The following is a 27270-nucleotide window of genomic DNA, read 5'->3' as shown; positions in this document are numbered from 1 at the left end:
TGGGTTTGAATGATCTTAACAGGAGGGATAAGCTCTAATTCAAGGTGGCATAGCATAAGTGATTAAGAACATAGGTGTTAGAGTCAGACTGCCTGGGTTCAAATCCCAGTTCTGCCACTTAGGGCTTTGTGACCTTAACTTCTCTGTGTTTACTTGTAAAATGGGGATCATATTACTAATAATTTCACTAAGGTGTTATATGGATTAAATGAGATAATTCTTGTAAAGTTCAAAGTGCACATGCTGTCATACAGTACGCTTCCGGGAAGTCTGTGGCATATGCACACTAGACCAAAGGCAGTGTGAACATGTACTGACACCACCTCCTGTTGAGTCTGACAGGTGTTGAATGCTCTGAAAAATCCAGAGCTTCCATTTCAATCTTTACCACTGTTGATACTGAACTTGTAGTCAGTGGTTGTCTACTGGGAGTCAAGTCAGGTAATGGTGATTCTGTTCAGACAGACATGACCAGCCCTAGAAGAGCATGCAACCTGGGAACTCGGGGATTTCATGCAAAAAAAGAGACGACCTGTGAGAAGCATCTAATTCTCCAATCTGCTCTGCTGCTTCTCAGTGTAGGACCACCCATTTGTAGCAGTCCAAAACATAGCACACCACCGAGCCACTGGGTACTGTCGTGGTCCCTTCTCTGCCCCACCTTGAACTTTCTGCTGGCATGAACACAGCTAAGATTTCTTTCTTCTCAGAAACTCCATGGTCATACCTTTCTAAAATCTGGCTTCTCCTCATAAAATATTTGGAGTTCTTGCATTAGAAAGTTCCAGGTTGGGGCTCAGGGTGCCCAGGACACTTCACGGATGGTCTAATGTTCCCATCACTGAAGGGAAATGTAAGGGCTCATTGACAGATGGCAAAGCCTTGTCCTTTGAACACCAGGCCATAATCATCCTTAATCCAGGGATGAACACTGCACCTTTCCAACCTGCACTTCCTTCTGGGCCCCCATTATGGTTAGTGGAACCCCTATTTCTCTAATAAGCCAAGGGGCTGCTGGGTCCACTGACTCTGTCCCCATACTTTCTCTGGTATTTGGCCTTCAGCAACATCCTTATTGACCCAAGCCCAGCTTCATTCCCTCCTACTTCCTGGGTGGACCCATGGTGCAGGCTTATTACTGGATATCGTGTCATTGCATCACATCTACTATGTACAGTGTAACCACACATTCCATTACAACCTATGGAATAGTCTGTCTGCATTACAGTCTGACTTTTCCCTACCCTCAAATCTTCAATGGCACCATTGTATTAAGTGGATGTCCAAATCTAATCTATGGATTTCAGTTCAAGCAAATACATATACATAAATATGTGTATATATATATGGTAGTATAGAAGAAGTAAGATTGGCAAGTGATAATGATTATTGAAGTGGTCCTGTTGCTGTGCTGGAAACTGATCATATCACCTCTGGAAAGCTAAATGTCAAGACTTGGCGAACAGGTTGTTAAAACATTGGCAGCTTAAAATTGATTATGGTGGAGATATTTATGTCACAGAAATTAGCAAATATAACAATAAAGGCTTTTGTAGCAGCATGCCACTGAAGTTGGATAATAGAACACAGAACTTAGATAAAATATGGAGGTTTGTTATACTATTATGCCTACTTTTATATAAGTTGGAAAGTTTTAATACTAGTTAATTTAAAAGTTCAGCTCAAGAGAATAAAGAAAAAAATGTTAAACTATTTTTCTAGACTCTTAGGACCTTCTGCAATTTGGTCCCAACCTAATTTGCAACAGTGATCTCCACCGTGCTCCCTCTGAAGCAGAGCAATTAAACCACTCCAAGTCTCCAGAACACACCCAGGCATCTCCATCCTTGTTTGGCCTTCATCTGGGCTTCCCTTGCCCAGGAATAAGTTCACCACCTCATTTCCTCCTCTGCTGACTTGGCCCGGATACAATGACACCTCTACCTGGAAGACCTCCTTGCTTGCTCTATAGATACAGATTTCTCCTTCCTCTGAATTCTTAAATAAGGTAACCTGCACTTTTCTAATAGAAGAAAAAGTTGAATTCACTGGGCATGGCAGGCATCATGCTAGGTTGTTCTCACATCATGTCATCTGATCCTCACAACAATCCATGAGAAACGCTGTACAGCTTTTTGCTTAATAAGGAAAATGAGGATGAAACCTTAAGGGAACTTTCCCAGGGCCACAGGCTAATATCAGCGGCAGAACATTCCAGAACTGGCCAATTCTGAGGAAGAATCTGTGAACAACAGGAAGCTCCACAGAAAGGTCTCTAAGTTTGCCTCTGAATGGAATGGCAGCTCGGTGGCTGACAGTCCTGTTGTCCCCACACCAAGAAATGTTTTCCTGTGTGTCCTGACTCACTCTCTCCCTACCTCCCACTACAGTGTACCTTTGGCCATGACAGCAATGACATTTTAGAAATTCCTTAAAAATGGCTACCCTTTGTAGGACTGCCATTAATCTTGCTCCACAAAATCTCTCATGAAGCACCCTTGAAGTAAAACTCCATTCTCCTAAAAGAAGTATTCTCTTCTCTGAAACAATGGGGGATTTAGAAAGTAGGTGAGGACAAGTCCTTCAGTGGATGCTCTCCTCTGTGGGGGGTGAGTCTTTCCAAGGTCGCTTTCCCAGCACTGTGGTGGGACACGTGAAACCTTGCATCTGAGGTCAGGCCCCATGCTACAGTTACACCATACGTGCTCTCTGGGCCATTGTAAACACGTGCACGAATGTCAGGCACACAGACAGTTCACTGCAAAGTTTAAGCAATGGCACATCCCCATAGAAACTGAGAAACAAGGAAGAACTAATGCCAAGAAACCTTGGATGCTATTTGTGTTCTAGAAGAGGGCGCTGGCTCTGGCACTTGCCTTGGATTGCTCCTAGAGAGCTCAGCGTGCACCCTGAAAAGCACTGGAATGTCCAGCAAGAGGGGAGTGGTTAAGAAATGCTGGTACTAGCAAGCGGACAAAAATAGCCAGCTGCTAGCAGATTTTCCAGTGACATGAAAAACATACAAACAAAATAGAAGGTAAAAAAAGCATGTAAAATGTAGTATCAATTTTTAAAACTTGCAATAGTTGTGTATGTCTAAGTACAACAAAGATGGAAAGACTATACCCCATAACATCATCATCCCTATTTCTAAGGTGGAATAACAAAAGATTTCTGTTCCTATGTTTTTCTGCATTTTCCATATTTCTTTTTTTTTTAATCATTAACACACATCAATACACAATTACACAGTTTTTTTTTTCTTGGGACAAGAGCTTTGAAGATCTACTCTCTTAGCAACTTTTATATTCAATACAATATTATTAGGGGGAAAATAAGTGAGAATGTTTGATATCTTGGTCTGGGTGATGGTTACATGAGTGAATACCTGTGTTAAAATGCATAGAGAGGTGTACTATGATTTGTGCATTTTACTGTATGTATCTCAATAAAAATGTGTAAATCAATCATCTGAAACCTAAAAAAAATACATACCCAATACAGTATTATTAACTACAGTCACCAAGGTGTACACTACCTCTCCAGGACTTATTTATTTTATAACTAGAAGTTTGCACATTTTGACCACCCTCACATATTCTGAAATTTCTACAGTGAACACCTATTGCTTTTATACTAAGGGGAGAATGAGGAATTAAAATAAAATGGGGAAGAAAGCCCAGGGTTGTTGGACTTCTACTAAAGAGAATAAGATGCCTGCTTTTACTTCTTTGGGTGTTGAGGAGGGTAGCCTGGCAAAGGGGGATGAGGGTCCTCATTTCCAATCAGTTAAAGACAAGAAGGGAGGGGACTCCTGTGAACGCTCCTTCAAAAGGCAAGAAGAACAGAATGTTGGAAAATGTAAGATGTGTTGGGGGAACCAAATGGAAGAGAAGATTCTGGGGGTTTAGGTGTGAATTTCAGAAGCTTCTCCATCTGTGCCTTTAAAGCTCACTGAGAATAGTAGCCACCTGTCAGTCCCAGGCCTGACTGCACGGGACTTTTCTACCCTGTGTGGTCCAGAGGCCAAGCTCCCGGGCTGCGAAGCACTCCCACCCTAATGTAAAACCGTAGAATCTCAGCCTCGGTCATTAGACTCTACCTTTGATGCAATGTGTTTATTTCCAGGAACGAGCAGGTGTCTTTACAAACCCATAATCATAGGGAGAAAGGCAGATAGTCACCTCCTTACCCTGCGCTTCTCTGTCTGGATGCACGAAGGAGGACAGAGTCCAGTACAGCCGCCCCTCCCTGCACTTTCAAAGCTGAGAGTCCTCAGAGATCAGTGAGAAAATCATGACTATTTTCCCTAAGAGGGTGCAGCAGGAACAAGTGCCAAGGGAAAACAAAGCAAAACAGAAAACCTCTTACATGCAAGTGATAAGTGTAGACTGTGTGAAAGCTGTCAGGCCCTGTCAGGTACCCCAGGGTAACTCAGCGAATTCTCCTCCTGAAAGTCAGGACACTTCCTGGGAGGCAACACACCCGTGAATTAACTGCCCACGTCAGGCTGCATGGGGTTCAGTTTCCTCTGAAACCCAAAGAGAGAAGGGCAAAATCACAACAGATGCCAGCAGTTTGGCACAATGGCTGCAAGCAGGCAGCCCAAAGCATGCTGGGCAGCGTTCTCTTTCTATTTGGAAAAGCACCCAAAAGCATGGTGTGGACTTGAGACACACCCGGGCCTCTCTGATTTAGGAACAACACTGCAGAATTAACTTTGATCAGGGCACTGCACTCTGGCCACAAGATTCCTGGGCTTCCTAGCCTCGGGAACATGCATCCTGAGGAGTGAAAAATACACATTTAAGCTTTCAGCCTTGGGAGCTGACACACAAATGGAATAATCCAGAAAGGTCAGACAGAACCAGGGGAGTGAGCCATCTGCACCAGCAACTGTGGGGGAATCTGTGGGGGAGCAGAGAAACTGCCTTTCTAGGACCATGGCCTCTAATGTTACGGATTTCCCCAAATACATCTAACTTCTCCTTCCCTTAATAATTCGCTTTAGATCTAATATCTAGAAATGTAGCTCAACAAACACAGAGAGAATATGATGGCTTCAGAAAGTAACAGTAACAAAACCACATACACACACGCAGAACCCTTTTCCCCCCTTTAGTTTTATAAATTTTCAGGTAAAAATAAATCTTTAGCTGGGATGCTACTGTGTGTGAGTCTAAGTGGGTGGGGTATGGGTAAATGTTGATTCTGTTTTTGTTCTATATTCCCTGAGCTCACCTGAAAGTTTGTGTGAATACGTGAAAAAGCATTTAAATTAATTATCAGTTTTCAGCAGTTGTCAAAAGGCTTACTAATTACCTATTTCTATAAACCTCATGGCATCCCTGATGGAAAGATCAACAAGCTATGTATGGTCAAAACTCCCCAAACCCCCAGAACCGGTGTCAGGATTTCTCTGACTCGCACCCATGGGGCCCTTTGCTCTGCTCGCCCTCTCCCTTGAGGCCCTCTTGCCTTCCCCTCTCTGCTGTGGTTCCTAGCTCTCTGTGTCATCTGGGTCACTGCCCATCAGGACTCTGGTCCTCAGGGTCCCGTGTAGGAAAAAAGGGGCTCATAAGATGAACCCCACATAGCAGAGTGTAAGGAGGGCATGGTAGATCTTGGGTGTGACACGTCTTTAAAGAAGAAAACATTCCCAGTGCATGGAATACTTGTTACTACAAAATACCTGCTCTACCCTGGAAATTCTCACCCATATGCTAAAACACATCTCCCCACAAGGGTCCAGCACTGTGAGATCTTTAGGCAGGCATTGATTTGGGGAGTGACAGAAAGGTTCACATTGAAAGGGGGACAGGGGCAGGGACAGTGAGGGACAGACCACCACAGCCGTCTCTCTGGGCTTCTCTCTTTGTATTTGTGCTCTATGTACACTTAGGTCCATGGGGACACAAGGCCTGCTGTGTGTCCAGTGTGTATCTGTGTGCATGTGTGTTGCTGCCTATGTTTGTGGAGCAAATCCTCTTCAAGAGACCGGGAGGGTGATTTTCCTTCCTCACCACTGTCAAGGAAGTCCCCAGAGAGCCCCTGCCAGCGCCCTCTAGTGGTTTGCCCATGGCAACCTCCTAATAGCCTCTGGCCAGAGATAATAGCGGGCTGTTTCCTAAGATCAGCAAAACTACCCAAAACCAGCAAAATGCAGCCATCTGCCTCTGCAGGAGTCTGAGATTAGCCCAGCCGCCAGACCATGACTACAAGGCATTTGCACACAAAGACTTCAGAAATGTGAGTATCTTGTCCCCAAAAAGAGAAACACAGGACAACCAGGGTCCCACCCCACTCTCTGCCTTTTGGGGTGAACCCTTTCCTGAGCCGGGTCACGCAACACCACACATCCCGAGCATTTTGGTTTGCTTATTTTTACCATTCTAATATATTTGGAGGGGGCAGAAAGGGACTGTTTTGTTTGTGATGAGCTGAGAGAGGAGGTGGAGGGAGAGGACAGGCTACAAGGCCATTGTCAAGGTTGTTTCTGTGAGTCAGAGAGTCCAAGGTGGGGATGTCTGCCCTGGAACCAACTTTGTTCATGACCAAACTATGGAATGTTTCACTCTCCTGAGCCTCATAAAAGGATGAACGGAACTTACCTGTGGCTGAAATCCTTTGAGGTCGCTGGCTGCAAGGTCACTGGCTGTGAGGAGCTGGAAAAGAACAAAGGAGTTTTCCTTAGTGATACTCCTCAAAGTTTGCATACAGTATCCCCAGGACAACTGGTCAGCAATGGACTTACCAGGTCCTAGACAGGAGCTGAGGAAGCAGAGAGGCAATGAGCAAGCCACAGGCTAGGAACCTCCACTCAGTGGTCTTGTCACCTTGCGCCCACCTCATCTCTGACCTCATCACCCCTTCTGCTACCCTCTCTTACCTTCTTTCTGTGCACCATCAATTCTTCAAAGAAACTTAAAAATTAGGGATCATGGACTATGTGTGGACTTCAGCAGGCCCACAGACTCCCTGAAGTTTTAAGCACAATTATGCATGAATCCATATACGACATACAATTCCATAGGGAGAGGGCCCTTGGCTTTCTTCTTACTATCAAAGTAGTCTGTGACACCGCAGGCTAAAGGGACAGTTAAAAGCCCATCTCCTCTGAGAGGGTTACTTTTTCTTCTTTTATTTTTAAAAATCAGACCTGTAAAAATGACCCTTTCCTCTTCTTAGTTACACATGACTCAGTTTCCCTTTATCATACATTGCCTTTGATCTTATATACTATTTTAGGTGTTCAGAACTAATGCCTCAATCATGGATAAAATTATAAAAGTCAGGTTTATACAGTCCTGGATCTCTGAGGTTAATATGAAAGGGTAAAGTTAAGGTTTTAATTTTTTTGCATCCTCAGTGGACTCGTATGATTAATTAATAAAAGAATCACATTCTTTGTTGCTGCTCAAAAATGCCGGGGAAGTGTGGGATAAAGAGAGAAAGGGCAGATGCTTATTTTGATTCAAGCAGTGTGACTGCTAGCTTTGTTAGGCCTGGAGAGCATTTGTGAAAAATAGGAACGATTTCATGTTTGCTGTAACAATATTTTGTTTGGTTCAAGAAAGAAAGAGAGTCATGCTGGGCTCCAGTGCCTCCAGCCTTCAGAAAAGCTCAACTGGGCTTTTTTTGCTTCTCTAAGTGACTTTGCCAAAAAAGATGCATAAAGTGGTGTTAACTCCAGGATAGATCAGAAAGGAGGTGAAGGATATAAAAGTTGAACCTTTCTCTCCACCCAGTCCTGAGGCTAGACTCCCCATGGGCAAGGTGCCTAGGGAAGGTGGCACCATCCTGACAGTGAGCCAGTTCGGCGTCTCTGTGTGTAATCCAACAGCCAGGCAGCAATCATTAGGGCGCTAGACTAGGCGGGAAGGGCCGAACATAATTGTAAGGCTTAGGCCCTGCCTTCCAAGAACCCACAATTTGCTCAAAGAGTAAGATTATGTGTATGTCAGTGCGTGCAGAGAGTAGTAGACTGTAAGGTTCAAACTGTGAACATAAGGCAAAAGAGGTCAGAGTGAGGTTGCTGAAATAAGATGGAGCTTGAGCTGAGCCTTGAAAGTGTAAAGGTGGCAGGTGAGGCATTTCAGGAAGGGCAGTTGGAAGGACAAAGACATGGCAAAGAGGTTCACCCATCCTAGCACCCGTGCCATCTACTGATTGCCTTCTCCACATTTGGGAGAAGGGAGAGACTCATGGTACACAGTGGATCTCCTGGGTGCCCAGCACAGTGGTTCCTGATTTATATAGTTTTTCTCTTTTTATCTTCACAATTCCTTCCTGTGACAGAAAGTATCTTCCCTTGATGGATGGGAGAACTGAGACTTGCAGAAATTGAAAAGCATTTTCTAGGTGACACAGGTAGTACATGTCTTTCGGATTTAAGACCCAAACTGTATTATCCCAAAGCTCATCCTCCTCCTATAATATGATATCTCTGGATTAAAGCATGTGGGAGATGATGTGTTGAGGAGGCATGGTGCAGGAAGGAAGCTGAGAACTAGACCATTAGTCAAGTGAGCCACAGGCAGCAACTGAAAGCGTGTGTCCCTGTGAATGAATGATCCTCCACTGCCTCTTCTTTCCCAGCATTCTAACATACAGCTGGCAATAACCATCTACTTTTCAGAACTTACCAGTGCAGCCCAGGCTTCCAACGTGAGCTGAGCACAGGTTAGGGTGGAGCTGGGGAAGAGGGACAGAAAGGCTGGAGTGGGGTATGGGCATCGGAGTGACCTTTGCAAGGACAAGGCCATCAACGTGTGTTAGCATAAAGATCTCAGATCTCAAATTCTCCAGGCCCTGGGAGTCCAGTGGGTGGGTGCCTTCTACCATCTTTTAATAGAGTCAGTGGGTAGAGAGCCACATGAAATGCAAACATCTACTTCCTTCTAGTTATAAGATGCTGCTACTGAAACTTGACCTCAAGGGTGTTAACAGCATCTGAACATATTCATTCACATGAGTGGTTTTGGGGTTGAGAAACGACCAGATCCACTTGTTTGATTGGAAATAAAGACAGCATTATTGGTTATTATCTGTTAGGTTCCTAGTTCAACAAAGTTAGGATCTATCCCGCACTCCCTGGAAAACTTGGATCCTATTTACCTTCTAAAAAGAAGCTAGATGCATGCAATTTAGTTCTTGATTATTTAAGGTTCTGTTTTGCGCTGTTTTATGTACTTTCTATCTTCTTTTTTTTCCACCTAACACAATCGTGACCCTGAAAACCATAGTTTGTATCTTACATAACTTCTGCATTCCTCAAAGTGATGAGAAGAGTCTGGACATACGATTAGTTGATAAGTACCTGTTGGTCCAATGACTTGAAAGGAAAGTGGGGAATGCTGTCAACTGAGAGGCGAGGATTAGAGTGACAAGTGCTGAGCAGAGGAAAGAAGGGTGAGAGATGGCTTATGACACCCTCCAAGTCCACAAGAGGAAATGGCACTCAGCATCGAGAGCATTTCCTGCATTAAGTAGGCACTCAAATATTTGAATGAATTAATCAGCTCTGAGGACGGGAACAAGCTCTTTCTAACTGCTATAGGTTTTATGAGAGAATATTGGTTGATACTTCAGTGCAGGAGACACAGGGTGAGTTGAAAGGAGGACAGGATGAAAGTGTGCATGAAGCCACTATGGGAAGGGGGAAGGGGGGCTCCTTCCTGTGGATGAAACAACAGTGTTCAGTGGGCCTGTGGCCTTTCAGACACATTAGCTTATTTGACGGTGGGTTGGGGGAGGCAGACGATCAGGTATGGTTATCAAGTAACTTCTACAACTTGTGAATTCCTTACCTTGGGGATTCTGAACTATTTAATTTATAATCTAGTACACATTTCAGGTGTTATCTGCCCTGGGAAACCACCAAAGGCACGTCTTGGGACCTCCTCTCTCAGGGGTTCCCGGGAGAACAGCACACAGAAGTCTGCCTTTTCTCAGCCCCCGGCTAGGACTCCCTTTCTGCCAGCTCCTGGGTTCCCTGTTCCAACCACATACATGAACTCGTAGGCAAAACACAGCCCGTGCTCCTTGAACACTCCACTTTCCAAAGCTGATTATTTCCCAGGCACTGACCCGTTCTGTACCCAGGAAAGGAGGAGGGCTGGTCCTGGAGCACTGAAGTGCAGGGCTCAGATGTGGATCAGAACTACAGGGCAGAAGTCCTCCCGTATTTTGAAATTGAAGACCACTTAGATATAGACCTCAACAAAGAGTTCCAGTCATACAGCATCAGGACCAGAAGAAGAGAGTTGAAGGTCCCTGAGTAGATGGGAAATCACTGTCCCCAGAGGGCTTAGGAACTATGTCTACTGGAGAACTGGAACAGGGGAAGGTGGTGTCGACTGAGGGTCCCCACTGTGTCCATCTCTCCCTCCCTTCCACCAGAGCATCTCTGCTTTTCTTGTTCATGTCACAAACTGATTTGGAATTAAGTTTTTTTGTCTGTGACTAAAACAAATTTAAAACTCCAGACTGACTCTTTATTTGCAGAAGTTAGTAAGTGACTTCTTGAAGATCACATTGCTAGTTAACAGCAACAGGGTCCCCTAACTACCAGTCCCTCTGCAGAAATCTCCACTAGTGACTATTTCAGTCTAGTCCAACCTAAACAATCAGGCACAACCAGCTGTTGGCCTCTGTTCTGAAGGCGGGATGCGAAGATATGCTCAGAATTCAGGGGAAACTGAGGCACAGGCAAGAAGAGACGAGCATGTCCCTCCACAAAGCACACTGCACTAACAAGCACTGCATCAGACCCTCTCCAAACCATCCCCCTGTGCAGACGCTGTCCCATTGGAGAACTGTGCACGGCCCAGAGGAGCCTGGCTGTGCGGGGAGGGATTGAAGGCAGGGAGGCAGCAAGCAGGAAAACGAACTCGGCTGTAGCTCTGGGGACTTCAATCAGGCTGAAGTTAATGAAAAGGATCCTGCCTTTTTCCAGGATGGTTGAATGTCTGTACTGCTCCCAGTGAGAGGGCTGAGCAGGCGCTGTGGGAGAAGGGCAGACAGAATTACATTTAAAAGGCAAAGGAAGGAGGAAATTCTTTCATCTCCCTGGAGAAGCTGGGCAGTGTTCCTGTGGCCCATCTCAGGCCATTCTCATTCCTGGCGCATCTTGCTGCTCTCTGGAAAAGTCCACATTCAAAGTACTATGATGACTATCCTGCTTTTCATTTCCATCTTTGAGGAGCTGCAGTTTCTTTTTTGGCTAAAGTCTTTTTTGTCTTTTCAAGCAGGAGGGGTGGGTGGTTTGGGAGCAGGAAGGAAGATGAAGGGCTGGGTGGGGGACCAGGGGGACAAGAAGAGCAGTTCCTCAGTGTCTCAGGAGGGTGCTCTGTCCCCAGCCCTGATCTTCGCCCGCTGCCTGTTTGAATGAGCCTCCTTAGCTTTGCTTAGCGAAGTTGCCCCAGTGCGGCTGCACCAGCAGCCCCTGTGACCTCCATGGGCCTAGGACTTCCCTCAGCAGCTTCCTCCTACTTGCTAACTTTTAGAGCTTCTAAAACTTCCCTCAGAGGAGGTGGGGAGGCTGTGTGTCCTCCGGCCCCAGCAACATCCATGACCCTCTGCGGACCCCTCACCAATGAATATGCCTTGTCTGGGCAGAGTGGGGCCCAATATCCCCACCAGTCTCTCAGGCTGACACAGGACACATGCATCTGGGAAGCGGTTGGGGGGGGTGTCACTGACACAAAACAGGGGTGTGTGGTTCACACTGGATGTGTGGCCAGAAGGATTTTGACCTTGCAGACATGCAGCTGGACAAACTGAAGCCTGTTGCACTGGGAATCTCTAGGTCATTTGCTCTTTCCAGATATTTTCTCCCTTGTGGGCCAGAGAAACAGGTGGTGGCATGTGACATGGATGACATGTGACATGTGAGATGGACAGACAGATGGATGCATAGGTAAGTAGGTAGGCAGGTAAAGGAATAGACCAAAGATGGATTTGGAGAAAATATATGACCCATTTTCAAACTACCCTTAGGATAGCATCCTTTCATTAAATAGATTTCCACTTAACTCCCACCACCTTCAATTTGTGCCCCTTTCCCTTTCCTATTTTGTTGAAAATGATCTTTATCTCCCTCTTTATTTTGCGAAGAATCACTTGCTTCTTACTTTAGCTACAGGATGGAACCTGAAGCCCACCCTGCCTATGCACCTCAATCCACGAAATAGTTGGGGGCAGCCCACGTGGAAGGCAATGCCCCAGCAAGCCATGAGAAACACCCAATCCCGGGGTGACTGATGTTAGTGGCCAACCAGCCCCACTCTGTACTCTGACAAAAGGGCACTGGGGCCTGGAAAGACTGTGACTCACTGAATGGAAACCATATGTATGTGACCCTAGGAAAGCCTTAGACGCCCTAACAGGGTGTGGGGCGGGGAGTGGCTGGGAATTCTGAAAGGGAGGGGACAGAAGCGGGGCAAGTCCGGGGTTAAGACAGAGAGAAGGGAAGGCAGCGAAGGTGATTTCCACCAAGCAACAGGCTCTGCCCGCACCATCCACAAGCGAGCTCACTCCTCCACTAGGACCACAGAAGGAAATGAAGAGGGTGGATGGGATGGAACCGATGGGTTGCTTTTCCTCACAGGGGCAATAAAAGGGACTTGGCTATACAAAAGGGTGTTAGTTAGACTTGGGGGAGAAAACCCCTGTGCTAGCCCCGGTTCTGGCCAACTCGCTACAGGATCTGTTATGGGCTCACTTGACCTACTCAGGTCTTGTTTTCCTGCTTAGAGAGTGAGTTCTATGTTCCCCCTGGCCCCATACATCTAGCACCATGAAGTGTCCCTCTCACTTCAGGAATAAAAAAGACATGGAACAGACTCTAGTTTCCTCTCTCCTCTTTTCCAACAACTCTCTCCCCCAAAACACACATCTTTGAGGTTGTCTACACTGTCTGGAAGAATTTCTAATCAGAAGGACAGAAGAGAGGGCAGTGAGAGAGACTTGCTCTGTTTCTATTATTGGTGTGCAAATAGGAATTTGGATAGATGGTCACTCAGACTGCTCCAAGGGCTCACTGTCCCCGTGAGACTGCAGTCATACCCACACCCGAGCTCAAGGTAACAACCTTACAGCTCAGAAGACATGAGTCTACACTCAAGATGTGGGTTGGGTGGTGCAGAAGCCCAGCAGCCAGCTTCCCACTACACTAAGAAGCAAGTGACACATTTGAAGCTAACACCCAGGCTGGGCTGGTGTCCTTTTGCTAAATCCCCTCAGCCTTATGCAATTTTAAAGTTAAACCTGAAACCCCTGATGGCTCCAGTCTTCGCTTCGGGCTTCCTTCCCAAAGAGCAACAAGGATGACTAATAATAACTGAATATAACTCCAATCAAGCCTGGTCTTGATTGCTTCTATGTTCCTTTTATCACTTTAAATGATGGGTTCTAATATTTATAGGTGAGATCTGTAACAAATTCCCCTAGATATACAGCCAAAAGAGATTTACTTCTTTTTTTCTAAAGAGTCTATGCATGACCCTGCACACAGAAGCCATGATCTTTTAGTAGTGTGTATGATCATGGGTGCTGTCCAAGTCAGAGCTTTTTCAACATTTGGGTGCAAAGGTCTTTAATTCTTCCTCTTGCAGATTAGAGTTGTAACTATTGAGACTTAATGAAAGACGAGTTTCTGAATGCCCTAATCTAGAACTCACTGAGGCAGTGAGTCTTATTGGAGGTTGTTTGAACCTGATAAACCCAGAGAACTTTAAATGCCTTCTTCCTTAGACCAAGAAAACTGAATTTCATGGAGGGCATGTTGGGTCGTGTTGGGACGTTTGTACAAAGGTACACCTGATATAAACTGGCATAAACATGGATGTCCATATCCCCACTTATTAAGTATTTAAGTAAAAAGTAGCTCAGGAAGGTTAAATCATTTCTGAAGTTACTCAATTAGTAGGCAGCAGAATGGCACTGGCACCTGCTTTGGCTGACTCAAATTCTTTTTCATGACATCATAATACTCTCTAAACTCCCTACTGTTTCTGGAATGTGCATTATTAGAAGTTCTATCAAGTCCTCTATGATGTTTGTGACACTTAAAAATGAACATTGCACAGGAAACTTATAGAACGGTGGTTTTCCAAGGCTCTAAGAGCCCTGGATTGCAGAAAAGGGTTTTGGGGATTGTGAGCTGGGAGAGAGGAGGGTGCTGAGGTGGGGAGTTATAGCTTCAACCACCTTATCTGGAAGAGCACAACTTAATTGACATTTTATATTGAACTTCCATGTTAAGATCTGTTTGATTTAAAGCTTTCTAAAAAAGAAATTTTTGAAAATTCTTATCTTATAAAGGAAGACCCCTACACAGGTGTGCAAGCCATGCACAGTGCTAACAGAATATACCTGGAGAAACAGAATTAACCTTTCGACCTCATTTTAACAACACACTACATACACCTCATTTTAAGAACACAGCCTTGAATATGTGCCATGAGTTACTCATTGGGAAAATGCTTTCTCTTCCTTTCTTTATACTTTCTGCAAGCAGTGATGTCTGTCTGCTCTCTTCATCCTAAGTTCAAGAAGCTGCACGCTTAAGAAAGCATAACTAATTTATCAGGAAAGGAAGGGGCTAACAATATGGTGCTTCTCAGGAACACAGTCTGGGCTGTAGGTCCTTTCCTTTGAACAAAATGAAGAAATCATACTGCAGGCATCTGTGGGCTGCTTCCAAAGTCCATAAAAGGCCAATAAAGGAGGTTCCCCTCATTGAACATACGCCAAGCAAAGCTGGATGCCGAGCGAAAATCCAACCTTGTCTCCCTCTTTCCATCATTTACTGCATTTTTGCTTAAAACTGACCAGATGATCTGCTCACTTGGCTCCAGAACGAATACCACAGCCTTCTAAGGCATCCGCTTGGTGACTCCCAGGAAACTGATTTACACCCTTAGGCTCACTCAGCAGCAGAGAATGACAAAGTCAGAAGGGGCTTGCTTCAGAGTGTCTGAACACGGGAGTCCAAAGCTCTGCTTCTCAGCCCAGTGTAGCCAATTTGGCTGAGAATCTGGGTCCTTTGCACCAAATCTGGAGCAATTAATCATAATTATAGGTGACTATCTAAAGGGATAATGTCATGTAGGACCCAGTGATGACTGAACCTTGCAGCTGCAGGGAGCCACAACTTCCGCACGCCTCAGGTAACATGGAGGAATCTCCTCCAGAAAGCCTGCCCTAAACTCTTGGCAATTATAATACGAAAAATAATTGACTTTTCAGGACTTTTTATTTATTATACAAAGTAGGTGCTTTAACTCTTATATTCCTCTTAATCTGTACTTTATCAATATAGAATATTCTTATTTTCACCAGCTTATAGTTGAGCAAGCTGAAGCTCAAACTGGTTAAAAACTCACCCAGGATTAAGAAGGCAAAAAGTGGCAGAAATGCAATCTGTACATAGCTCTGAATCTTGACAAGTCCAGTCTTCTGTCTAAGACACCCATGATCACCTCAGGATTCCCTAAATGGAGTGGCACTTTCTCCCTCCCTAGCCTGCCGCAGAGTCAGCCCTGGCCCCAGGGACGCTGTTCCCACTGCTAGCTATGCCCTTGCTGACCCACCAGGTAGGTAGGAGCCAAGCACCCCATCGGCCCCATGCAGCCCCACAGTGTAGACATCTAAGGTAATACCGTACATCTTGATCTTCTCAAATTTCTCTGAACTTAAGTTGACTTTTCTCAGAGGAGCTTCATTCTCAAATCCAGGCTGAGCAAGGACTCACTAGAATCTGCAGGGTGCCCTGTGAATTGTTGAAACATTGTTACTTACCATGTGTATCTTCTCTCCCTAACCAAGTTTAATTCCTCTCCCTCTCTTCCTCCTTTCCATTTTTCCTTCAGGCTAATAAAGGCATGCCAGGTCCACGGCTTCATCACAGATGCTGGGAATCCCCATGAATGATGAAATGCTTTTCAGGGATCAGCTCATATCATTAAACCCTCTCAAGAATCCCATAAGGCAGTACTACCCCCATTTTATCAATGATAAAGCAGAAACTTATCTACATTAAATACTACATTCAGAATTGTAGGATAGTGATTGACAGATCCAGAGAGCACGCCCAATTCCATCTGGAACCAAAGCCTATACTCTTAATTATACCATATGTATACACTGCCAGCAATCTAAATCCTGTCATGGGTAACCTCATCCCATCTAGAAAAGATCTCTGCCTTTTAGGGATGAGGTTCAAGACGCATTAAAAGAAGCATTTATAAAAAAAGGGGAACCAATAACAGGAGGGGAAGGTGGCATCTCAAAGAAGAGCAATAATATGCTCTTTGAATAATAAAGGACAAGAGGAAAGCCCAAGGATGCCATCTCTTTTACTACAGGCATGACACATGTAATTATGTCCTCTTCCAACATAACATGAGAACTAGAAGGAATACAAGTAGTAAGGACCTGACAGGATGAAGGAGCTGGACAGGAGGCGGCAAGATCTTCAGGGAAGACAGACAGACATCTTCACCAAAGATAAGAATTCTTTCTCTTATTTGCAAGAAACAACCTTTACAAAACTGGAATTTAAAAGACAGCTTTTGTTTACCAAATACCTCTGCTTATGGTTTTCATCAGAAAGATTACTCAGTATTTTTAAGGTAGGAAGATCAGGTCGTTTGCTTATTTATTTTAATTAACCAAGTGGAACCTGCTAGTTTATAAACTTTGCTATTGGTTGAAATGAAAATCTCTTTGAATTGCTATTTGAAAAATGCACAACCATTGTGCAATATCTTTTACAAATGGTCCTGCTCATGCATTAGTGTTACAGGCATTGTAAGTACTGAGCTCTTTGAAGACCGAGACATCTGGCTGTTTCCAGAATGATTCTTCAGAGTCTTTCAGAGCTTCTAAAGATGTTCCCCAGTTAACAGCAAGCCAACAAAACCTGGGAAAAGAGGACTAGATTCCTAGCATGACAACTTTGAAGGAGGCATGGCTCTTTGGAATATATACATCCTGTTACTGTGTAAAAAAATCTGTCCCTCTTGTATTTCACATAGGACTTCTGGAAACATCTGGTTCACCAGTAGCTCCTCTTTGCTGAAGTATGTATGTATCTGGTTATGTTTCACTGCAGTCCCGCCTTGACCACAGTTTGCTAAAAATGGTTTCTTGTGATTTCACTGTGAAGAACAAGACCATCTCATACAGGACGGAAAATAGAAGTTTCCTTCTCATCAAAATGGCTCAGTCAGATGTGGATCATGTTTCCCTAGACCTCTCCAAATAAGAACCTCTTAAATTGTTCTCCCTGAATTCACACATGTGCCTGAATCATAGTCTATCCATTTTTTAATAAACCTGTCCAGAATTGATTGCTGGTTCAGTTGAGAGATGTCTCTCTATGCATTGCCCACTGGGTTGGAGCAAAACGAATGTAACACACAGATGCTACAGCAGCAGGACTGGAAGCAGCTGCTAACTCAGTCTGAGGCCCCTCTGGTAATCATATATCCAAACCCTTTATTTATAGCACAAATGAAAGGCCTACCACAGGGATGGTGAAGTTCACTTTTGCAGCCATGCTTGGCAACTCACTGGTAGTGTGACCTTGGGCAAGTCATATCCCTGTCTGGCCCTTAGTATTCCCTACTTCTAACATGAAGAACTGCAAAATTACCTCATGATGTGACAGCCTGTCAATGTGGAAAAGGCCATGGCTAGCCCTGCCTCTCACCAAAGGCATTACCAGGCCTCACAAACGGGTCATTGCAAAGAGCACCTGGGGGAACAAAGCACCAACAGCACAAACGCTAGAATGGTGGCATGGTACCTGGGCACAACTGAGGAGTTGGTGAAGCCTAAGTGTATCTTTAGGAGAATCCATGCCCTCCTTCTCTTGCTGGTATTTCAGAGTAAGTAGGTCTCTTGTTTCTCTCCATATTTCTCCTACTGAAACCTGGTTTTAGAAAATTTCCACTGTCAGTTACACCATAATCACTGTGCAACTATTCTCATGATAGCTACTTGCTGTGCTTTATTTCTAACCAGGCCAGAAAAATTGGAGTCCCATGTCTTTTGATGAAAAGAAATTCCAGATCTAAGGAAACTTAGCTACAAATAGAGGTGAGGTCCATAATCTGGATGGCAGAACGGCCATTGCTACATGGAGAGTTACACGAAGCAAGCCGGGCTCTGGGATAGAAGAGGGGCAGGAGAGCAGGAAAGCCACATTAAAGGAAAGGCGTACACGTGTCAACAGCAGTGGCCCAGTTTCTTCATACACCCTACGGTTCTCCTTGACCCCATGGGATATTAACAAGCTCCCTAATTCTAAGACACAAAAGTTTATTTCCACAAAGAAGTTTAAAAGAGCCCTATTGAAAATAGAGCTGCCTTTTAATTTATTTAACCAGTATAACTGATGGGGTGCAAAATGGAGGTTGTTCTCCATAGCCATGTCATAGGGAATATTGCCTTATTTCAAGGTATAGTGTTTTTATTGTAACAAGAATGGTAAAGTATGACACTGATAAAATACCTTTATTCCTTAGACCTAAAAACATATCAAATGATGATCCCACTTAATCATCCCATCAACAGTGAAAAACAGGAAGGGACAGAAACTATCCTGCTTATTTGACAGATGGAGGAAATGAGGCAAAAATTCAGTCAGTGACTTGCCCAGGGACATGTTCTTGGCTTTAGAAGTCTTAGCGAGGACAGTAGCTTGGAGGGGGCGGGGGGAGCCAGTGATTCTCCAGACGACCTCCCTCCAATGCAGGAATCCCCTTCTCCAACGTCCCTGACAGATGGACACCTGGCTTTGGAGGAAGCAGCACTTGCTATTTTAGTCCTCTAGCAATAGTCTGTAGCAAGTTCTACCTTTATTCAGTTGAAATATGCCTCACTGAAACTTACCGCTTAGTCCTAACAGGAACTAACTGGCTTTTTTTTTTTTTTTAACCACCATGCTCTTCCTGTTAAATAGGGGATGTGAACCCATTTTACAGATGAGGAAACAGATGAACTAATCAACTCACTCCAGGCCCCACACCTCAAGTGAGAGCAGAGGATTCCAGACTCTCCTTTCTGCTGTGTTCTCTGGTCCTGCCCACCGGCACACACTACAGTGTGCTTTGTCCTGCCACTGGCCCTAGCCGACACAGCTGGTGACAGGTATCAGGCCCTTACATGCCCTGGTGGAAAAATCTCAAGAGCTTTCAGCTCTTCTTCCCTGATATGGTTCCCTGTATCACCACCATCCAGCTTACAAAGGCCTCCCTCAAAAGGCCACTCTTGGATGGGGGCACACTATGACAAGGTCACTAACTAGTCCGGGGATGGCAAATCATTGACTCTATCTGACTCTCAGGGGAGAAAAAAAAGGCCTCCATGTAAGGCATTTGCCAATTTTCAGAGTATAAGTACTCCCACAATTTCCAGCTACTGACTGGAAGACATGACTGAAGGTTTGGCAATAGATGCTCCCGCTGACTCCCCCCACCATGAGGTGCTGTGCCCATGAGCCTGCCTGCTTAAGACCACTGACAACCGGACCAAACTCAGGCCGTGTGACTTGTGTGGATGGGACATCCCAACAAGCTCAGAGATTAACGTGTGCTCTGTGCACATTGGAGTGTGAGGTAAGCCAGGCTTTTGAGTGGAGTAAATGTGGAGGATGCTGACGTCCATCCGATAGATTCATTCAATAAATACTTATTTTTCTAGGAACTGGGTATGTAATAGTAAAAAGAACAAGAGAAAACAAAAAAAGTCCCTATTTTCAATGGTACAGACAAGAAAGTAAAATGATAACAAGAACATCAATAATGATATAAATTGTCATTTGTAAAAATATAAGAAAAACAAAGCAGAAGAATGGGGCTGAGTTGGGGAGGTAGTGCTTTAAAAAAGCTGGTCAGGGAGGTCCTCCCTAAAGAGTAAATATTTGAATAGAGACCCGAGCGACGTGAAGGAGTGAGCCATGTGACATCTGGCAGGAGAGCAACCGAAACAGAGGGGACACAATGTGCAGGTACTGACATGAGTATGCACGCAATGTGTCGGTGGAACAGCACAGAGACTGGTGCAGCTGGAGCAGGGTAAGCAGCAGGGACAGTGGTCAGAGATGAGAGCAGTCTGGTGGGGTCACACAGAGCCATTATTAGTCCAGCAGTTTAGGACACAGTGCATCCCTCTAAAGGATATGGGAACGTCACGGAAAGGAGCAGATGCAGGGCGTGATTTGAGTTGCACTGTGAAAGTGCCCCCCGCCAGCCATGTGGAGGACAGCCCCCAGGGTGTGCTGACACACTAGCTCTGGAGTGAGAGGGAAAGGGTGGGGGTGAAGGATGATGCCAAGGTTTTTGGTCTAAGAAGTTGGGAGAATGGTGATCATTTGGTGAAAGTTAAGAAGATGGGGGTGGGGGTGGTGTAGGCATGTTCAGTACCCTATCAACATCTTGGTGTGGCTGCGAACGAAGAGCTTCCATGCAGAATATTAAGTATAATTAAAGTGTGTGGGCTAACTTGCAGCTTCTCCTGGTTAGAATACAAGGTAGGCTGAGGACGTATTGGGCCAGGAGACTTGAAAGGTGTTTGGGATTTACCCACCTCGTAGGCCGGTTGAGGAATCTGCGTGACTGGGAACTCAAGAGGACCCTAAGGGAATCTCGGATAAATTCAGTGCATCTGCTTGCTATAGACAGAATGTCTGTGCCCCCGCCCCAAACTCCTATGTGAAGTCCTAACCCCAAGGTGAGGGCCCACTTGGGAATGGAATCTGAAGGCAGGCCTTCGGGAGGCAATTCAGTCATGAGGGTGGAGCCTGAAACCAAGAGATAAGGCAGGCCCTCAGCACATACCAAGTTGGCCGGCAACTTGATCCAGAACTGTGAGAAATGTCTGTTGTTTATAAGCAACCTAGGCTGTGGTATTTTGTCACTGCAGCTGAACAGACTAAGGGAGTGTGTTAAACCTGTGCCTATTTCATCTGTATCCTGGTCGAAATTGTTAAGTGTGAGTTTTTTCAGAACCCCACTTGTGCATGCCCGTCTGAATTTCAACATTGTCTTACTGGACCCATGTGGCTGTCATGTATCCTGCATTCTGAGGATATGTCAATGAACAAATAAGATACAGTCCCTGTCTTCATGGGACCTGAGAGTCTAGTTGGGGATCTTGGAAAACAAAAATAAATGTCATTTAGAGTCATGACAGGTTCAAGAAAAAGAAGTATGGGTACAAGAGAGTTAATGGGGAGAGACCTGATTTAGGCTTTGGGGCTGGTCTGGGAAGGCTTTCCTGAAGAAGCAACGATTAAGCTGAGCTTGGAAGGATGAGCAGACGTTGCTAAGCAGAGAGCTGTAGCATCATGCTCAAAGGCCTGAAGCAGGAAAATTACTTGCAAATTGGAATGGCCCCTCCAATCTGCAGTGTGAAAAGAAAGCTAGATTGAGGTCAGGACTCCTGAATTCGAATCCCAGTCCTCTCATTACGTAGCGCTCTGACCTTGCTCAGTCACTGACCATCCCCAGTGCTCCCTTTAGTAACCTGTGAAGTGGGAATGCAGATGAGGCAATGTGCTCTGCAAAGTAACACGTGCTGGACTCAACCAGAGTCAAGGTCAGTTACTCACTTCCTAGCAGTTTCATCCTAAGCCTGTTTTCTTATCCATGAAGGTGAAGAACATTCGCTACCTCGTAGGCATGTCTGGAGGATGGCATGCCTGCCTGCCTGTAAGGAGCTAAGAAGTCAGCACTACATAAGTGTGGGTTGCCTTCCTCTTCGTAAGATCTTTCAGGGGTGTGGTGAGGCACAACGTGGACCTTTTAAATGCATGGCACCCCATTCACGGATGGGATGGCTGGCATTAAACTTCCCACCCATTCCTCTCCTTTGCCTGTCCTCAGGCCCATGGCCATCCAAAATCCTTTCACATGGGAGGGTTGTGGGCTTTGGCTGTGGCTTTGCTATGGCTCGGTTTTAAATGGTCACCTCAGCATATAGTTGACAACCTGCCTACCTGGGCTGAGGGCAAGGGTGGGCAGCAGGCGGTTGCAAACACTGGCTCTTCTGCAGAGGCTTTTATTAGAAACAGGGGATTCCCCACTACTCTTTCAAACTCTTTTGGCCAAACATTAAATGCCTCAAGGTCAAATTTATTAGTGCATCTAAGAGCTCTGAGAACTCTTGGCTTTGGTACCGAATCCTTCTTCCCTCCTTTCCCTCCCTTGAGCCTTGCAATTTAGCCAAGGGAGCTGCTCACACCCCACCAACCTCAGAGTGGTTCAATCTGCAGACAAATATAGACACAAGTGGACAATGCTTTCACGGAGCATCATCAGAAGTGAGATATGCTCAGGACATTCTCCAAAGGGGGGAAGATGAGCTGGTAGATGACTACATGACAGAATGACAGAGCTTAGGCAGGTCCCCAAGGATGTACACAAAGCACCCAGGAAAAGCTCTGTATTTGCCTGAATTTCTGCTTCCTTATTTCTAAAAGAGGTCCAAAACTCCTGACTAGCTCACAGTATTTGCGAGAAAATAAAATGGGGTGGGGGGCCATGAAGGTTCTTCATGCCTGTTTTACAAATGAAGGATATTACTGAGGACGTTATTAATTCTACTGTCTCTGACAAGCCAGATGACCAGATGTGGGGCATGGCTGCAGTGGGGGCCGGGGGTGTGTAGCACTGGACTCTGTGTGTCTGGCTGCTCCTGATTTAGACTTGGGATTCATCTCATTGGAGCAGCTGCTGTTTAACCCATGGCTCCACAACTTGCCTCATGGGAATACGGAGGGAACAGGCTGAACTGGCAAAGGGTGGAGCATGCAGGGTGGGTGGCCACGGGGGTATCTTGACAGACTCAAGATACCACTGAGGCTGGCTAAATGCAGGGCCTGTGCGAGCTGCCTCGGTTTCCCCTGTGTCCTTCAGCAGTGCCCCCCGCCTGGAGGGGACCCTGAGGGATGTGGAATGGGGGTGGGGCGGAGCCCTGGGCTGCAGCCTCTGGGCTTGTGCTGGTGCATCTCATTATTGAACAGGCCTGAATCAAAGCAGCCCTGTGCAGCTGCTGTCCTGTTTAATCCATTTGTAATAAAAAATGATTAGCATGGATGCCTCAGTGCTGAGGTTATTGTGTGTGTGATCAAAGCCGCGGCTCCTGCCCACTTCCCAGAGCTGCCTGCACCTGGGAAGGCATGGAAGGCCATGAGCCTGGCGCCTGGGGCAGGCAGGGCTGGCAGTCCGGAGGGGTGTGGGCTCCCAGAGCAGAACCTGGTAGCAGCAAGTACGGCCTCGCCCGCATAAGGCTCAGAGCCGTGGAAAGGTCCCTGGGGGAGGCCCGTGACCCAGGTCTCTCCTCAGGAGGCTGGCATCCCAGCCCAGAGACATGAGGGAGCAGGTGGAGCCAGGGAGGTGGAGGGCAGGCAGGGCTCACTCAGTGTTATACTCCTGAGGGATTCTTAAACGCCCTCATTTTACAGAACAGAACAGAGACCCAGAAAAAGGAAGCATGGGATACACCTGGTAGGCACTTGTGTGTGTGTGTGTGCGCGCACGTGCATGTGTGTGTGTGTGTGTGTGTGTGTGTGTGTTTAGGGGAGGAAAGAGAGAAGGAAGAGGGAAGAGGCCAGGAGAGGGGAGGGGACAAAGGAAGGTGCCCCAGGTGGACGCACAGCGTGGAAGGAGACCTTGCAAGCTGATGCTGAGAGACGGGAGACTGCCATGCCTGAGGAGGCAACGTGGGAAGGGATGTCCAGATGTTCCAGACCTTTAAAGGTTTAGATATTGCTTCCCACAACCTAGCTCTGGTAACCTGGCCACATCTCCCCCCAAACTGTGAAATCCCAGTCCAGCTTTCTTCTTCCATTTGTAAATTCTGCATGAATAAAGCTTGATAGCCTGCTTCTCTCTGGAAGTCCAGGTTATGGACATCATGAAGATCCAAAATGAAGACTCAACTCTTTCAAGCAGCTTTTCTGGACCCCTTCTCTGAACTGTTTCGACCATGCAGGCCCGTATCATTCCCTTGACGCTTGGCATGCCCCGTCCTGATCACTCCCAGATTGACAGAGAAGTAATGCTTTTGACTCCTGGAAGACTATGACAGGGACATCGGTGGCAATGCGTGCAGAGCCCTGCTGCGTCAGCGGGACTGAGCGAGCACGCCGTCCCACTGCTGTTTGGGGCAGAAACCACCCAGGAGGGGCATCATTTTGTCACGGTCAGTGAGGCTGCCTAGAGGGGCTCCATTTCCGCCAATTCTCAAGGGCCACAGAGAGGAAACGAACAGGGGGCTGGTGGTGGGGCAAGTTGGGGAAACGAGCCAAGAGGCTTCGTCTATACAAAAAGTTTGCCCCAGAGCAAAGAGGCGGGGGCTCCTCATTCCCACTGCCAGTGTGAGACATCACCCGGGCCTTGTTAATGCCTCGTACACATGACCTGGGTGCTTGGCAACACGGACGGCACTGGGCCCCTTGCGCTGGGGCGGATTCTAATGTCTCCACATGGAGAAGAGTCTTCTGGGAATTGCATGCATTTTTGAAGATCTCATCGGTACTTGGGATGCAAATTCCACACTCTGTCATGAGTTAAGGCTACAGTTTTCACTACTGATTTAGGGGAAAAACACCCCAGATCCACTATGTATACCATAGGATCCTTCACACCAAGAATGACCAAGTTTGGGAGGCAAGAGCTAAGTGGGAAGATTTGCAAGCAATTTAGAAACATTTATGAGGGAACCCAATGCCAAGGGAACTAATCTTTCTCCTGCTGAGTTCTTTGTCACACTGGAAGATAACTGAATATTCCAAAGGTATAAAAAAATAAATAACTCCTCGTTATGGAACAGGGAACTGATGGTATATAATTGGCCCTTATGTGATAAGCTCTCACATATGCTGGGTTCCTCATACAAATCTCATTTATTTCTCACAACCTTTTTTCTGAGTAGGCATCAGTAATCCCATTTTGAAGATAATGAATCTGAGGTTGGGTAAGGTTAAGTCATTTTCCGAAGATCACATGGTTAAAAAGTGACTAAGTTCAGAGCTGGACTCCCTCTCGACACCTGTCGCCCTGGTCCCACAGCCGGCGCACGCTTCTCCATGGCCTTCACCCCCTCTGGCTCAGCCCCACTTGGGAGAGGCGGTACATGGTGCACAGAAGCCATGAGGCACAGGCGGAGCCCGGGCACCACATGCCCACCTCATCTCTTTGCTCACTCACACTTCAGTAACTTGCCAAACAAGCAAAGCCTCCCGGCTTCTAATGTGCTGGAAGACACATTAGAGCAAATTTAAATTGAATCCTCTCATTTTACAGATTAGTGAATTGAAGCTCTAAAAGGTTAATCACCTGCTCAACACAAGGCTAGCTTACGATAGGCCCAGGCTTAAAACCCATCTCTGACTCTCAGGTCAATACCATTTTTACTGAATCGTGGGATCTGACAGTAAATGGTGACTGGGAAGTTGGGGCGTGGAGGTGTCTGGCTTGTTGGCACTGGTATTGCGAGGACAACACTCTACTTAAAATGCCCATAGGTTTTTTACTAATATGCTCCCAACAAGGGGCACATGGGCTCCGTGCCAACCTCCTCCTCCCAGCAGCAGACCAGGGTGGCTCCACCATAGGTTCCTATTCAGGACAGAGCACATTGCATCCATGTGGCCTTTACAAAGCTACAATACCAAGCACTTGCAATAAATGCAGGAGATTGGGGAGAGCAGGTGGAGATCTTCCTCTGTGATTTTTTGAGAAATCACAATTTCAGCTTAATCTGTAATAGATAGTGAGTGGAAAGAAACTGACAACAGGGCCATCAGCTATTCTGTTAGTAACACTGGAGGCCATGGCACTTCAATATGACTAGAGCCATCTGTCCAATGCACAGAGTGACCTTTGGCCCCATCCTTGGAGAAATGTAATTCTCTTCATGTCTCTTTCTGTCCATGGGGAGTTAGAAACCAGAGCTGCCAGAATAATCAGAAGGCTTCCTAATGACAATGCTCAAACAAGCAGAGATTACACACTGTCAGAAATGTAATCTGCAACTTGTCTCATCTGTTTCATTGGGTTTGAATTTTTTAAACCACCTCTTCAGGAAGAAACAAGACATTTGGAGGCCTCTCCTGTTCTTGTACCTAGAGATGCATTTATCTTCTTCACCTTAAATGCCAGGGGAAAAATTAGAAATGTGGCCATTTCAGAGGCCTTCCAGTTTTGTAACTTCTAGCCCATTATGTGTGCATACATGTCTTTTCTATACACATAACCAAACATGGATTAGTTATGTGTACAGTCTCTTCAAGCAAAGACAGCTTCTCTGCATGCTACTCCCGTGCCTTTGTTAACACTTCCATAGCAGGCACTGGCCCATGTGTGCTGGCCCGCCACACAGCCTTGGTGATGCTCATTCCACCCCCTGCTCTAATACCCTCGGGTGGCTTTCAATCATTTCCAGTAACATCTGCAATCCTTACCACAGTCTTGAAACTTACCACGGTTTTTCAGCCCTCCACAGACTGGCTGAGCTCTGCCCTCCTCTCCACCCACTGGACCATCCCCTCCCACCCCCTGGACCATTGGCTCACTCAGCTCCAGTCACAGTGGCCTGTGTTGTTCCTTTCATATAGTAGTTTGTGATCCTACTTACTTGCAATGTAGAATCACTTGGTGAGTTTTGCACAAGCACACACTCCAGAGATTTTAATTTGGTCCATCCACAGTAAGGTCTCACCCTAGAAAATTTTTAAAATTTTTTTTTTAGTTTCCAGGGTGATTATTATGTTGAGCCATGGTTGAGGACTCAGGCATTTGCACTGCTGTTCTCTGGGACTTCTCTGCAATTCCCTTTCCTGGCAGGCCTGTCTGCTCTCTTACCAACCAGTGCAGGCATGATGTGTATCAGAGAGGTCGTCCTGGCTACTCTCTCCACATCAGCATTACTTCTCCTCTGTTGTTTTCATTCTCTGGACCTGTTTTATCTTTCTTTGTACATATATCTGACATTTTAGTATGTATCTGTTAATTCATTAATTGTCTGTCTTCCTTCTCCCACCCGCTGTCCATCCTACTTCAGTGTAAACTCCCCAAAGTGCCCAGACTTGCCTATTCTACCCTCCACTCCATCCCAAAGGGGCTCGGCCACTCTGTGGGTTCAATAAGGACGTTTTGAACAAAGCAAGACATGAATCTCCCTTTGCTGCTGCATTAGGAGGTCTCTGCTTTGTGTTCCCAGCATTGGAGAAGAGTTTGCATCAAGCCATTCCCA

General features: G+C 45.9%; 1 protein-coding gene across 8 annotated transcripts in view; it reads right to left on the bottom strand.

The window, feature by feature from the left end:
* The window catches only part of SETBP1 (SET binding protein 1), a 346243-nt gene that overhangs the window by 162693 nt on the left and 156280 nt on the right, over nt 1-27270 (bottom strand). For all 8 annotated transcript variants that reach the window (XM_037017050.2, XM_073212976.1, XM_037017040.2 and 5 more), the window contains one exon: nt 6612-6665. In XM_037017050.2, the coding sequence (XP_036872945.2) occupies nt 6612-6665 (54 nt within the window). The remainder of the gene's footprint in view (nt 1-6611; nt 6666-27270) is intronic.

Source organism: Manis javanica, chromosome 9 (assembly GCF_040802235.1).
Source record: "Manis javanica isolate MJ-LG chromosome 9, MJ_LKY, whole genome shotgun sequence".
NCBI classification, from domain to species: domain Eukaryota; kingdom Metazoa; phylum Chordata; class Mammalia; order Pholidota; family Manidae; genus Manis; species Manis javanica.
This window is presented reverse-complemented; position numbering and strand designations above follow the sequence as displayed.